This window comes from Melanerpes formicivorus, unplaced genomic scaffold, assembly GCF_026170545.1.
Source record: "Melanerpes formicivorus ecotype bairdi unplaced genomic scaffold, bMelFor1.0.p_v2 SCAF_7, whole genome shotgun sequence".
In the NCBI taxonomy this organism is placed as follows: Eukaryota; Metazoa; Chordata; class Aves; order Piciformes; family Picidae; genus Melanerpes; species Melanerpes formicivorus.
This window is the reverse complement of record NW_027142359.1, coordinates 27016788-27031835: the sequence shown is the minus strand read 5'-3', so window position 1 is coordinate 27031835 and position 15048 is coordinate 27016788. Positions and strand designations below refer to the sequence as shown.

The following is a 15048-nucleotide window of genomic DNA, read 5'->3' as shown; positions in this document are numbered from 1 at the left end:
TGCCCCTTTCCACAGAAGCCTGCGCTGGACAGGACGCAGCCCCAGGGTCCCACGCATTGCTTGGCACAGGCTGGGAGCAGGGACCAGCTTGGGGATGCAAGGGGGCGCAGCCCTCCTGCTGCTGCTGGGAGCATGTGCCTGCTGCACATAGGTGGTGGTGGGCAGGCACATAGAAAGAGTAAGAATAGAATAATAAACCAGGTTGGAAGAGACCTTCAAGATCATCGTGTCCAGCCCATCAACCAATCCAACCCACCTAAACAACTAACCCATGGCACCAAGCACCCCATCAAGTCTCCTCCTGAACACCTCCAATGATGGTGACTCCACCACCTCCTTGGGCAGCCCATTCCGATGGGCAATCACTCTCTCTGTATAGAACTTCCTCCTAACAGCCAACCTAAACCTCCCCTGGCGCAGCCTGAGACTGTGTCCTCTTGTTCTGGTGCTGGCTGCCTGGGAGAAGAGACCAACATCCGCCTGTCTACAACCTCCCTTCAGGTAGCTGTAGAGAGCAATAAGGTCTCCCCTGAGTCTCCTCTTCTCCAGGCTAAGCAACCCCAGCTCCATCAGTCTCTCCTCATAGGGCTTGTGTTCCAAACCCCTTAAGAACTTCATTGCCCTTAATGTGCCAGCCCAGCCAGCGGGCAGGGTACAGGTCTGCCTCACACATAGCGCATGGGTCCCTGATGTGGCTTTGCAGGTCTGGCCAACATCCCTGTCTGCACCAGGTATGGATTGTGTTTGTCTCTCATCAGCCCATCAGTCAGGGTGAGCATCACACAAAGCTGCTGCTCCTCCAGCTGCTGAGATGGCCAGCAAAGGCTCCCTGATACTTCTCATGATTCAAAGGCAAGCTTGAAATCCTGCCTCGGGGAGAGTGCAGGGCTTTTTGGCTGAAGAGGGAAGCCAAGCCATGCAACTGAGGTGGATGGACAGACTCCTTCCCTGTTGTGCAGTGTTGTCCCTGGCCCGGCAAAGCTCTTGGTGGAGACAGTCCTACACGAACTGCACTGGTGGTGCCATCAGGGCAGAGGCCTATGCTCCTGCTTGCACAGCTGTGTCCCTGGAAGAGGAGCAGGCAGTGCCAGGGCAGTCACGCTGCAGGGAGCAGGGCAGCTCTGTGTGCCAAAGCGCCCCAGCCCCGCAAGCGGCTGCCCGCAGATGGAGTCACGTCCAGCGGGGGCCCATCTCCTTCACCAGGTCATATTTTGAGCTGCTGGTGCTGATTTTTCCAGCCCATTGGGATGTTATTAAATTAGTTTCCTAGGACTTTTAATAAGCACTTTCGATGCCTTTGAAGCATGCGGCTTTGTGGGAAGATTACAGTCCCGCATCCATCTCGCTGGGAGAGAAACAATGGCAACAGGGCTGACGTTTGATCTCTCCTCCAGAAGGCGAGAGAGGGTTTGTGAGAGACAAAGAGGTGAGCTGCTGATTTGGAGCTAATGTTTAAAAATAGGTAGGTCTCCCTCCAAGATAAAGAGACCTGCCCTTCTCTGTGTAATCGCCTGCCTCTGCCTCGCTGGACCTGCAGAAACGCAGCTCGCTTTATTTGAAGGCTTCGAGTGCGGCGCTGCAGTTTGATTCTGGGTCCTTTTAAAGCAGTAACTAGGCCATCTGACCAAGCTTGAAAGAGCAGGAGAACTTTCCATTAGGACTCGCCACACACTCTCAGCAGCGCTAGAATTGCATCCTTGCCTTTATTTCCTTTCTCTGACATCTCGTGTCACTCACAGGCAGGAGAAACTCAGCTTTATAAACTCTCCCATTTCTCCCTTGGAATGTCTCCCTAATTAGAGTCCCGGTCCCACCGGTGGGACTGGGTGTCAGGAGCTGGACATGGAGCATAGCTGATGGCTGGGTGGTGTCACGGGGCTTCCTGGGTTCGAAAGGCCCTGAAAAACCCCAAAGCATTTGGTGTTCTGCTGCCCTAAATAAATGCTCCATCAGAGCAGGACATGGCAGCATGCATGGATACAAGAGGCAGGGACAACTGCGCTGGTGCTGGGGAGCAGCAAGAAGGTAGAGTGAATTGCTCCCTGCAGCCTGGGGACCTCCTGGCCCCCAACAGCATCAGTCAGTGGCAGGGAGATGGCATCTTGCACATTTGTCCCTACAGCTGCCACACAGAAGAAGCAGATCCCTGACCTGCAGAGCATCCACGTGCCTGGCCCCAGCACTGGCTCTGTCAGGGACCACCGGGTGAGTTACAGACCACGAGCGCTCGGCTCCGGCCAGGCATGCCTTTGCCACAGGGAAAAAAAGGTGTCAGGGGAGCCAAGTTCCCTTTATCTGTGGATAACTACTGCTGCCTTTAACAGCCTGGAATAAACTAGCCATAAATATCATGATCATAAGTGCTTAGATATGGCAACTTTACACTGAACAGAGGTTTTAACCTTCCCTGTGGAGGATATCCAGCTCTACATCACTGACTCTTTCCATCCAGCCGCACAGCCAAAGACAAACTCTAGGTGAACTGCTTGGGGCAGCCACACCAGCTACCAGCCTAGCCCTTGCCCCAGTGTTGCACTAGGACCTCTCCCTTCCTCTCAGGGCCTGTCTGCTGCTGCCATGCAGCCTCCTGGAGGGGCTGGGGAGGAGCCATCCCACCACATGCTGTCTGCCTGCCTCCTGCCCACCCTAGGGTGTGGAATAGGAGAAGCACTGATGGGGCAGCCCCAGTACCCCACCTGTGGGAAGAAGCCCCACCACCTTTGCAGGGCTGCCTGCTTCCACCAGCACCCTCAGGCATGCCCAGAAACCTGTTCCAGTAGCAGTAATGAGGCCCTCTGTGCAGGCAGGACTGAGGCAGAGCTGTGGTGATGACAGACCATGGCCTGAGCAGCATAGCTGCAGCAGCATCGCAGCTCCTACCCATCCCCTGGACCTCACTCTTGCTGGGTTACTGGTAGGGCTGGACAGTGATGATGTCGACTCACCTTCCCTGCCTGTCTCATCCCCTTCTGGCAGCTGCCTGCAGCCCAGCAATCTACCCAGGTTGGTCCAGGATATGGGCAGTTCCATCTTTTGAGGTACACAGTGAGGGTCTTGGCCTCCTCCTCCACTGGAGTTTGCTCTGTCATCTCTGGCTACTCAAGCACCACCTGTGGACAGGGACCCTCCATCCATGTTATGGAGAGGGGCATCAGCCTGGTCACCACTGGCATCCACCACAGCCAGGAGGAAGGGTATTGAGAGCATCTCTGCCCTGCCCCATCCTCAAGTCGAGCTGGATCTCCCCAGTCACCCCAGCTGCATCAGGCAGGAGCCCTACTGCCCTCTCCTTGCTGCCCCCACCATCCTTTCCTCCTTGAAGGAGGCACCAGTGCTGGAGCCTGTGGTTAACTGGGGCTCTCATTCCATTCCCTTTCTCACCCACGAGCCCTGGAGAGGGCTGTCCTGAGCCACCTGCTTCTGCAAGAGTTTGTCACTGTCACCTTGTCCCTAAGCCAAGCCAGGGGTCCCATACCAGCCCTGGAGCAAGGGGCATCCTGCGCCTAGCCGGTGCCCCACCATGACTTTGTTTGGCACGGCGACTTTCAGACGAGCTGTAAAACACTGGGGGGAGTTAAATGATACAGGACAGTGTAGGGTTTAAATTGCAGGGAGCCTGTGGTGGAGCAACATTGTATACAGAATACATTAAAGGCTGCCTGACTTACAGGCAAGATTGATCTCCAGCTGAGCATGTTTGGTGACATGCCTGTCATCAGGGAGAGCTAGTCACGGGCACGGGGGTGTGCGGCTCCAGCACTGGGGACTGTGGTGCGAACTGGGCACTCGAATCCCAGCGGCATCCCTGCACTTCCAGGGTTTGCTCTTTCCAAGGCTGGCCACGCACTAGGACCTTGTTAGCTGTGTGCTACCTCTGTCCTCAGGGTCATCCAGCTCCATCACAGCCCAGGGCGAAGGACTGTGCTGCCACAGACAGCTGCCTTAATTGAGGGGACACAGGAGCTGTCCTGGGTGAGGGCTGGCATTGAGGCTGCTTCAGTGACAGACTCACAGAGGGATGGAGGTGCCCCAACCCAAGCCTGTTCCCAGTGGAGCAGAGCCATGCTTCCCATCTTCAGGTCCTAACACCACTCACAAGGTGACACAGGAATCCCCACTAACTGGGGAGACCCAGGGCTGGCTGAGTGGAGCTGAGAGTCACAGGGCTGATTTGGGGGCTGAATAGTACAAAATGGCAAATCCTCACTGGAAGTTTGGTAGGGATCTTGTAATAGTAGGATACTGCCACGAGCCACCAAGGGGAGTTTCTTGAGGGCATGGTTTGGGCTGGATAATTCTGAGGAAGATGTGCTTTACCTGCAGAGATGGAGAATTTGGGTGAGAGATTGGGGTGCAGCTGAGTGCCCAGCTGCTGACTTTAATGTCATAGAATCATAGAATCAATAAGGTTGGAAAAGACCTCAAAGATCATCAAGTCCAACCTGTCACCCAACACCTCATGACTACTAAACCATGGCACCAAGTGCCACATCCAATCCCCTCTTTAACACCTCCAGGGATGATGACTCCACTACCTCCCTGGGCAACCTATTCCAATGGCTAACAACTCTCTCTGTGAAGAACTTTCTCCTCACCTTGAGCCTAAACTTCTCCTGGTGCAGTTTGAGACTGTGTCCTCTTATTCTGGTGCAGGTTGCCTGGGAGAAGAGACCACGCTCCACCTGGCTACAACCTCCTTTCAGGTAGTTGTAGACAGCAATAAGGTCTCCGCTTAGCCTCCTCTTCTCCAGGCTAAACAACCCCAGCTCCCTCAGCCTCTCCTCATAGGGCTTGTGCTCAAGGCCTCTCCCCAGCCTCATTGCCCTTCTCTGGACACATTCAAGTGTCTCAGTGTCCTTCTTAAATTGAGGGGCCCAGAGGGGTCAAACTCAGGGCCAAGTTTGGAGGCTCGTCCTGCAGGGCTGGGCTCCTGTGTGCAGCAGAGCAGGGACGGCTCCCTCGCAGTGTCACCCCTGCCAGGAAGTCTGTCCCCACTGCTCACACAGCTGGGTGATGCCAAGCATGCGGTGTGCCATCAGCAAGGCCATGGCAGAGGCTGTGACACACCAGTAGAGAGGAGACCTTCCTGGGCTACTGAGAGGGTGCTGGTGTCCAGAGGCTGTGCTCTGGAGCGGGCTGGCCGGCAGGATGCGCTCCCCTCCGGCTCGGCTGGGCCGGCTGGGCGGCTGTCTGTCACCCGGCGGGATTATGAGTAGTGAGCGTAATGCATCGGCGTATGAATAGGGTTGTCTGGTTGATGGTGATGTATCGTTTTTCATTACTGCCTCTCAAGCCCTCCCTGCTCCACGTGTGGAAATTCTATTTATTCCCTAATTTGTAAAAATTCCCTCCTTATCTGATACCAATCAGGGAGGGGTAATTGGCTCTCCAGGGCTAGCGGCTGGGGTCCTGATGAAGAGATATGTGTGTCTGCTCCGGCTGTCCAGGCACCCTGCCCTGCTGCACCAGCGACACGGGCCACAATTAATAATGATTTGCAAATGGCAGACAAGCAATAACGCAGAAAGATGTCCAGCCAGCCTCCTGCCCGCCCCTTAATTTCCTTCTGTAATATAAATGGCACAGGAACGAAAATCCAGCGCTATAAATTCTGAAATTAGTTATTCACCGTAATAAATGGTTCCCTTTTTGGTGCACGTCCCCCCCCCCACATCCTTCTCCCCTGACCCTCCCCTACTCCCTCCTCTCCTCCCACCCCCCTCGCCCTCTACCTACTTCATTTGAGTCCCAATATGCAAATGCTGTAATTTAATGGGATGGTGAAGTTGATTTTCATGTTAACTTAATTACTTTGATTTATGAAGGGCTGGGATGCAGACACGGCTCCATCCCTACCCACCTCCCACCCTCGCCCCTCTGCGGTCCCGCTGACCCGCCGCCTCTCTTCCCCTTGTCTTCCCTTTCCTCAGTCCTCCCTTCTTCTTCTTCCCCAAGTTCAGTGTTTTATTAGCTGCCTTTAAGTGGACATAAGTCCTGGCGACAATCGCGTGACGCGGAGGACAAATTCCCCATCCTGCCTTGTTTAATCGTGCCTGGATAATGGATGTATAATTGACTCATTTGAATGCTTTTGCCTACAGGAGTGCAGAGCATTAAATGTTTGATTGCCTTAATTTCCAAACAGATCATTATCCCCTTCTTACCCGCTCTTAATAAACACTTTATGAGGATTTTTTTTGTAAAGGGGGAAAAAAAATCTCCACTCCTCGTACTTCTCAGAAGTGATAAACTCTAATTAAGTCTAATATTTAAAAATATGGTAATGGTGACTTGTTTGAATAAGTGGCCTGCATTTCCATAATTTCATTATTACGTAAAACACGCTAATTATTTGAAGTGTGCTTATTACTAAAAGAGAAATCTCCTCCTAATAAAGATGAAATTGGCTTTTTTCCCCCCTCCCCGTCTTGCCGCACATGCCGCTCCCCTTCCCGCCTGGCCAGCCAGCGGCCGCAGCCGGCAGCAGGGTGACGGCAGCGCTCACTTGGGTTTGCCCAGCGCTGCCCGCGAGGCTGCTGGGTGGGTAGGGATGGTCACAGGGCTGGCAGACAAAGCAAGGGCTCAGCACACCCTCTGCCACCTTTCATCCCATCGCTGCTGGTGTCCTTCAGGCTTGTGGGCTCCAGGAGCGACTTGGGATCATGCGCCCTAGCTGCTATCCCCTCTGCCAGAGACATTCCCTCCCTGCTCCAGCATCCTTGCTAGGGTGAGACGGATTTGGAGGCCTCACTGACCCCGGTGTGCTAGGAGTGGGACAAGCATCCTGTCCCTCCAGGAGAGGGACGGCAACAGGTGGGAGGTGGATGAGTATTAATTCTGTCCAGACCCCCTTCAGAGCCCATGCAGGCTTTTCATGGTGGGGCAGGCAGAGGAGGCACTGGGATGAAGTCAATATAAAACTAATTTTCTTTTCTTGGTGAAGAAATGAGGTGTGTGGCAGTAACGTAATTGCAGATAATGAGGTAAGTTATTCTTAATATTCTGCGTGTCACTGTCAGCTCCACCTAATCTACCTGCTGGCTGTGCGGGGCGCTCGGAGCCCCTCGCCCTGCGTGCAGGATTATGAGGCCATTCATTTGGGAACAGCCTGGCAGGACCATCCCCAGTGTCCCCACAAGATACCTTTGGGCTGTGAACTCCAGGCTCTGATGTCTCCTTGTCACCACTGCATCCGGGCATCCTGGTGGCCCCACCTCAGCCAGTATGTCATGGTGGGTCTGGATAGCCTCCTAGCCTGGTCCCTGGTTGAGCAGCCATGGGAACCTGGCTCTGCCTGCCTGGCAAACACTGTCACTCCTTGCCCATGATGGCTCTGTCCCCTGCTGGGGACATGTCCACTCAGCGGGAGTAGCACAGTGTGCTTTGGTGGACACAGCACCAGGGATGCTGGCAGCAGTGTCAGGCTGCATGGGGACTGCACAGTTCCCATTGGTCACAAGGCTAACCTGCTGTCACCCAGCAGGGCCAGCAGCAGGGAGACGAAGGGTGGCAGCGGCCGGGCGGCCATTTCCGCTTTGCAGGGAGCTGTTATACAAAGGCAGCAGTGATATTATTCATTAACAGTAATCTGCCATTAGAACATTGACAAATGGCCCCGCGTCGCCTGAGCATCAGTTCTTGTACAGCCCATAAAGCATGGGGACAGTTTAAATATGGACCTGCTCAGCTCAGGCCGGGGGTGATCCGTCTTCCCGGCCACAGCACAGGTGCGGCAGGGCTGCCATCAAATGAGCACATTGAGGGGGGCCCCGTGCTCCCCAGGACACTTGCAGTCTGCCTGGGCAGCCACTGGGTTGGGAAAGAGCTCACTCCTTGCACCACTGGCATCTCAGCACAGCACACAGAGTCATAGCAGTGCTCAGCCCTCTGAGTCCCTGTGTTGGTAGCACTCAGAGGATCTGGTCCTTTGGGGATGCAGGAAGGTGTGAGAAGTGGGGAAACTCATGGCAGGATGGCATGCATGAGGACGTGGCCCCTTCCCTTCTCCTAGTGGCTGAGGTGGGCATGGAGGTGATGCACTCCTCAACTGAGCATCTCTCCTCCTGTCATCCCATTCCCATGACATGGCAGCATTGTGCCCAGGCTGTGTGCCAGACTCTTGCTGCCAAAATCCTTGAGCTCGGTCTGCTGCTGCTTTGCAGCAGCCAGAGGGAGGGTGCACACCATGCAGTGAGCTCAGCACTGTGAGCTGGGGGCTTTCTGCCTCCATCCCAGCAGGGGAGCACAGTGGGAACATCTGTCCCCCCTCCACAGACAGGGCCAGTCAGTGAAGCTGAGCAGCAGCAAACTCCAGTCCTACCTTGCTAGAAGACAGATCCTATCACCCCATGCTCATGCATCTGCCACTGTCCCTGGCAGTGACCAAGGCTGAGAGTTTGGAAAGGTGCAGAGAGGGCTGGGCCATGAGTGTAAGAGGTGGTGCAGTGGATTAATCTAAGATGCTGGGTGGAAGGGCTGAAGCTCAGCAGGGAAGCTCAGGAGGTTGAGATGGCACATCACCCCCACTGCACTGCTGTCCTGGCTGAGGAGGGTCCCAGCTGTCTCTGGGACCCAGCAGCTCAGAACAATCTCACCTCGATCCTGGCCATCCCGGGGCCACCATGGGGGATGTGAAGCAATGCTTGGAAACGGCAGGACAAGGCGAGGGGCAGGAGGCAGGGCAGCAGCGCCGCTGGGTTTGCAGGAGGCAGACTAACCCCAAGCTGACCCCTTTCACACACACCGCACAACACCCCTAAATCAATTGCATCTTATTATTACAATATCAATATACAATATTCCTACAATAACACCATTGATTTTCTACTCAGAGGCTGCACCTAAGTCTGTTTTAAAGAGGAGGGAGTTAATAGTGCTCTCATTAAAAATCTATAGATTACCCCCCACCCCCAAAAAAGCAAAAGCCGTTTATATTCATTAGGGCTATTGAATATAAAGTAATATGTTTGTGTAGGACATTGGAGTAATGTGATAATCCGTCCGCATATCAGGGAGAAATCCACTTAGCAACCCTGTCAGCTTGACAAGAAAAATGTGCCCATAAAGTCAGGAATTCATTGAGGGAGCGAGCGCAAGGAGAGCAGGGCCGTGCCGGCGCGCCTGTGCCGCACCCACAGAGCTGCCGGCGTCACGGCCGCACGACCCTGGGCTCGGGGACACCCACGGGCACCGCACCGGCCCCGGGAGGCGGCTGGGGCCGGGGCACGCCGCCTGCGCTGCAGCGGGAGCTCTGCTCCTCGCCGGCCTCCGTGGCCCCAGGCAGGACCACCCTGATGATCTAGGGTCAGCAGGTGCCAGCCTGGGTGCCAGGGCAGCCTTGCCACAGCCAAGTGGCGGCCGAGAAGAGCTTGGGGTGGGGGTGGGGGGGCCACAGGGTGTGCAAAGGCTGCGCATGCCCCCCACCATGTGCCTCGGACCCCGTGCACCCCCCGCCCCGTGGTCACCTTTGCGATGGCTTAGGCGCCAGAGGAGCAGCGAAGCAGCCCCGTGCGTGCTCCGAGGCTGTCAGCTGCCATCTCCGTAATAGCAATTCCCTTCACAAGGTAACGAGGGCCAGATTTAGAGGATTTCATATTGCTAATAATTCCCCAAACAGCCATCTGACTCTGTTGTTTTAAAAGCCGCTTAGTTTTTTGCTTTGGAGTTTATGAAAATCTCCCACTCTAATATCCCGAGAGCCAGCCTATAATTGTGTTATTAAATCAATCGGAGCGGATTACATTGTAAAATCAATAGATGGCTGTAATTGCATATTAGAAAGTTGTTCTGCTGTTGTTGGGTGGTGGGGTGTTTTTTTTTCACGTGGATAATTATAATAAGCATGTTTACCTTCATGCTGATTTGGAATGAGTCTCACTCAATGACTTACGAGGAGCTTGGCGCCCCTGCTGCCGGCGGGGCTATGGCATCGTGTGGGATAGTGAGGAGGATGCAGGTGTGTCCCAGTGGCACTGACCTGCTGAGATTCCGCTGGCTTTGCAGGGCAGCAGCCCGGAACCCTCAGCAGCTCCCAGTGCTGGCACCTGTCACAAGAGTACATCCACGTGGCTGGTGGAAGTCAGGAAGCAGCTGGTGGTCCTGTAGGGGCTCCCTGGGGATCATTTCAGGGGTCCCAGGAGGTGCCATGGGGTTTTGCTGCCAGTTTTGCCACTCCCCAGATTTCTGCCCAGTTCCTTTTTCAGAACTGTGGAGTGATAACCTAAATCCTGGTGGCCCACACTGTCCTGGGGAGATACTTCTTGGGGGACCAAGCCAGGCCTGGGGGTGGGGTACTTTGGCTGCAGATGGTTGCACTCCCCTTGCTTTGGTTTTATGCAGCTTTTGAGCAGTGGCTTTCCATTAGGTTCTACTGGAAGCTGGCTCCAGGGGCAGGTCTGGTGCTGTTTTCCTGAGGCTCAGCTGGCTATGGGGTGAGATGCATGGAGCAGGGGGGTCCCAAGGATGGTGAGGGGCTCTCTTGAGCAGGAACAAGTGGCAGTGGGGAGCTGATGCTGTGGCTTCGCCAACCAGGACACCTGTAATCTCCTGGGCCCTTCCAGAGATACCAGTGCCACCTTGGTGAGCAGAGAGGACAGGTGCATAGGAAGATGGGCTCATTTCTGCTCTCCCGGCAGCTGCTGTTGCTGGAGACACCTCTCCTTCATCAGGCTGTCCTCATGCCTCCTTTCCCTGGCCTGGTACACCAGCAGGAAAAAGGAGTGCCATTAGAAGGGCTGTGGGGAGGCACTCAGGAGGCACATGGCAACAGGGATGCTACCTCTCCCATGGCCAGCCATCAGCCAGGAGGGTCCCTCTCAGAGCAGTCCCCTGGGTCACTGCATGCAGGAAAAGCCCCCTGCACCGCCATCTGACACTGGGGGGTGAGTGGTGGCTTTGTCACAGGGTCACCAGGCACTGCAGAGCTGGGTAGGGCTGCTGTTCTGACAGGGAGAGGCAAGGTGGCCTGGCAGCCCCATCCCCGTGGGCAGGCGCCTGGCAGCAGGGCAGCGCTGCCCGCCTGCACGGGGCCCTCAATCCGGCACGCGGCACTGTCAGCAGGCAGCCTGCTGTCTCCTAGACAGTGAAATATGGCCACAATTAGCCCGGATACAGTTCAATTATGATAAACAGCGTTTGCACCCTTTAAGCCGTGATTAAAAGGCCTCCTCCCGTTGATAGAGAGACCTAATTTCACATTATTATCGCTGTAGCTTGATTATAAAGCACTCCCTGGATTTACAGTTGGGAGATGGATGTGGAGGCTTCTTTATCATTTACACATCAGTAATGATGCAGCCTTCCCTCCACCACAACATCCATCCAGCGGTGGCGGGGAGAGAGGGGCCCTGCCTGCGCCCCCCCGCTTCCCAGGGCACCCTCTCTCCGTGTCAGCCGGGCCCCGCTGCCACATGCAAGTGGGCAAAGTCACCCTTACGGTAACAGCTTGATAAATGGGCGGGCGGTAATGAAATGGAGACATCAAGGCGTGGGGCGAGGAAGAAAGAGTGGTAATCGGAACGAGTGGAGCTGTCCCGAAACGGAGGGGAGCGGGAAGAAGGATCGCCTCTGTGCCGTGTGCTGTCAAGGGAGAAATTACACATTTACTCTTGCTTTTTCTTAAGGAGACGGCCCTCATAGATCAAAACATGGATTTACAAGCCAATTTTCAACATGAAATATAGACACCAGGAATCAATTTAAGCCCGGCTTCTATTTTAGCAAATGGTGCCTGAGTTTAGTCCCAGGTAAATAACACCAGCCGGAGCCTTCCCCCGCCCCGGCTCGCTGCCTCTCCACTGCTCACTCTGGCAGCTTCGGTGCTGCCAGCTGGCCCCCGGCACCTGCTTCGACCCCAGCCCAGCATCAGGGACAGCTGTGGCTTGCCAGCCCAGCCAGCTTGTCAGTCTGGGGTCAGCAGGCAAGCGGCAGCACTGAAAATGACCCCAGATCAGTGAGCAGACCAAGCTAGGTGTCAGGCAGCCCCTATCTGAGGAGGGTGGGGAGAAGGAGAGGACCCTGCTCTTTGGTGGAGGGCAGCTCTGGCATCATCTGTGATCCTCATCTCAGTGCAGGGCCAGCCCCTTTGCTGGCCAGTGCCATCAAGGGACAGGCATGCTGGAAGAAGAGGCTGGAGTGACTGACAGCAACTTGCAGGGAAGCAGCCACTGGCCAAGAGCCTGTGCAATGCTGCTGCCTCAGGCAATCCAGATCTTGGCCATGGATCTGTCCCAGTGCAGCTAGACTGGGATGCAGGTGGGCAGTGTCAGGAAGCTGGGGACCTGCATTGCCCCACAGCACTGTAAAGCACTTGGGACAGAATGTCTGGGCTGGTGGGGACACAGGGGCTGTGCTGAGAGCTGTACGCACCCATCTTCCAGGGGGACACAGGAAACCACAGTGCTCCAGGCACAGCCCCAGCATGGGCCTTGGAACTCGATCTGGCAGCTCCTGCTTATATCGTGGCTCTAACCTGGCATCTGTGCTCTCTCCGCAGATGACTGTAAGAACATCGCCAACATCATGAAGACACTGGCCCATAGAGGCTTCATCTTCAAGCAGACCTCCAAACCCTTTTGATCCCCAAGGCAAGCCAGGCAAGGGCTGCATGCGCCCGGCGCCGGCGAGGCGGGGAGGACGGGCTCCAGCATTAAAAAAACGGCAACCGAGGCCAGAGGAACCGACACAAAAAATCTCAATTTCAGCTGTTAACTCCAGTAGAGGTTGTATATATGGGAAGGCAAATCTGTGTAGACCTGATGTGACTCCCTCTCTGGGCTGCTCCGGACATTATGCCATGCTAGCGGACAGCCGCGTAGGGCGCTTGCACCACATTTTAGACTCGTAGTTTGTTCTTTTTCTTTGGCTCCCGATTTCCGTCCCTCCCTCCATATCCCGCCCCGTCCTCCCTCTCCCGCCCTGTAGCCAGAGCATCCCCCATCTCCTTCCTCCCTGGCATGGGCCGTCCCCGCCTTCCCTTCTTTCTTTTCTCTGGTTTTGTTTTCAGGCCTCATCGGCTGCTGCAGCGAGTGCCCGCACCCGGGTAGCGCTCAAGGAGGCTCAGCAGTGTCGAGAGGGCCCTCACCCTCCCCGCCAGCCCCCCCGCCTCTCCCCTGAGCGCCTTTTCCCCTTTTTGAGTCAACACTAACCCCTCTCTGACTCCTGTATGTGACAAACGCGATCCGTCTCTTTATGTTCAAGGTGAAGTGCCTGTATTCTCCGCTGCAGAGCCCCTGGCAGCCCCGCTGTGGGCTGCAGGGCCCCGGAGGGCTCCCTTCAGTGGGGCAGGGGCCCGGCGGGAGGACGGGCAGCAGGAGGGAGGTGACAGCATCCACGCAGAGCCCCGTCCCGTCCCATCTGCTCGTGCCTCTTGTGGGACCGGGTGGGATGCCCAGTCCTGCCCCGGCCCTGCCAACCGATTCTAGCTCCACCGGGACAGTCCCGCCGCAGCACCACGTCCGTTGCCGGCAGTGGACGTGCCAGCATGCGCTGGCCCCCAGCCCACAGGTACTCGAGCAGGGGAGCTGCAAATTGCCCCGCACCCCTGACCCTGCCCCACTCCGATCCAGTCCAGTCTCCCTTGGTTCCCAAGCTGAGGCTCAGCCCCACCCCCCCACGTGCCCACAATCCCTGCGGGCCATGCTGTGCCCCTTCACAGGTCCCTGCAGATGCTCAGCAGCAGCTGGCTTGTTGCCTGAGAGAGTTGCCGAGCACATCCCCTCTGGCTGGGTGGGCTCCCGGCTGGCCAGGGCGGTTGGGAGGCAGCCGTAGGGCAGGCTGAGGGCACACATGCCCCCAGTGTCACCCAGCCCCGGGGCCCTGCTGAATGGAGCCCTTGTCCGGGCACTGACCTGCAGGGAGGCTGCAGCCCTGGGCCTGTGCGTGCATGGCCTGGAGCGAAGCCGGTGACGGCAGCCAGAAGGGCAATACAGGCACTGAACTTGGCGGTACATGACTGCATGGTGTGTGGTGTTCCAGTTAAACCAACCGATAATGCAAACCCAGCATTTTCATTGTCTAGTTATTCCAATCCTTGCTGTAAATGTGCCACATGAATAAAGTTTGGGGGTAAAGGAGCCCAGGCTGTGCCCATGCATGTGTGAGTGTGTACAGGGGGCAGAGGTGGGGGGGTGGCACCTGGGTACGTGAGTGCAGGGTATCCCACCAGCAGGGCTGCCCTCCCTGGGGTATGATGCCCCAGCATGTCTGTGACCCTCCAAAAAAGGCAAGCTGCCTGCCTCTGCAAGGGAGGTCCAGGCTCCCTGCCACTGGGAGCACTGGCACGCTCTCCAGAATGGTGAGCCCAGCAGTCTCCCCCAGCACCTTGGATTTGTTTGTACTTCAGGATGGCTCCCAAGGATGCCACCAGCCTGTCCCAGCTGGGCTGCACTAGGTGTGACCCAGCCCAGCCTCCTGCACAGCACAGAGCAACAGTTACCACCATGCCCCACTGGCATCTGGTTACCCTTTTCCAGCCCTACAGCCTGGCACACTCTACTCACACCTCCCCTGCTGCACTTAAAGCATCTCCACTAGAGGCTGAAGCCATGCAGCATGGCTCTGTCCCAGGCTGCACAGCCAGCACAAGCACAGCATCATGAATGCATCGGAACCAAACCCAGCTGTGCAGGAACCACCACATCCACATGCCCAAGGGACCATCATCATGGTGCCACTGCGTTGCAGGACACAGCTGTCCAGCTGGCACAGAGTGGGCAGCTCCTGGAGGCAGCCCCAGCCCACTTGCTCAAAGCAAAGGTCACAGGGGTTTTAATGGCTCCCTCTGTGCAGCCCCCTATCAGCTTTATTGACCTACCTTCAATGGAGTCATCTAATTAGTTTTCTATGAAAACTAAGAACTTGGCCTTTGCCCTTTTCTTCTGCAGACACAAATGTGACTCGGAGGACATCAGGGCAGATCGATTGCCAGTCACACTTGAAAGGCAGGTGGAGGGGATGCAGAGGGCAGCAGTTGAGAGCACCTGTGCCCACAGCGGGCACTGCACAAACCCAGCCTCTGCAACACCTCAGCCCTTCCAGGGTCCTGCAAAA

The 15048-nt window shown here is 56.0% G+C and overlaps 2 protein-coding genes across 3 annotated transcripts in view; one reads left to right on the top strand and one right to left on the bottom strand.

The window, feature by feature from the left end:
* The window catches only part of ERI3 (ERI1 exoribonuclease family member 3), a 143231-nt gene extending 129159 nt beyond the window's left edge, over nucleotides 1-14072 (top strand). For both annotated transcript variants that reach the window (XM_068141582.1, XM_068141583.1), the window contains exon 8: nucleotides 12494-14072. In XM_068141582.1, coding sequence (XP_067997683.1) covers nucleotides 12494-12576 — 83 coding nt within the window. In that variant the 3' untranslated portion in view covers nucleotides 12577-14072. The remainder of the gene's footprint in view (nucleotides 1-12493) is intronic.
* The window catches only part of DMAP1 (DNA methyltransferase 1 associated protein 1), a 48761-nt gene continuing 42160 nt past the window's right edge, over nucleotides 8448-15048 (bottom strand). Inside the window, exon 11 of the mRNA XM_068141578.1 lies at nucleotides 8448-10694. Within this exon, the coding sequence (XP_067997679.1) occupies nucleotides 10614-10694 (81 nt within the window). The 3' untranslated portion in view covers nucleotides 8448-10613. The remainder of the gene's footprint in view (nucleotides 10695-15048) is intronic.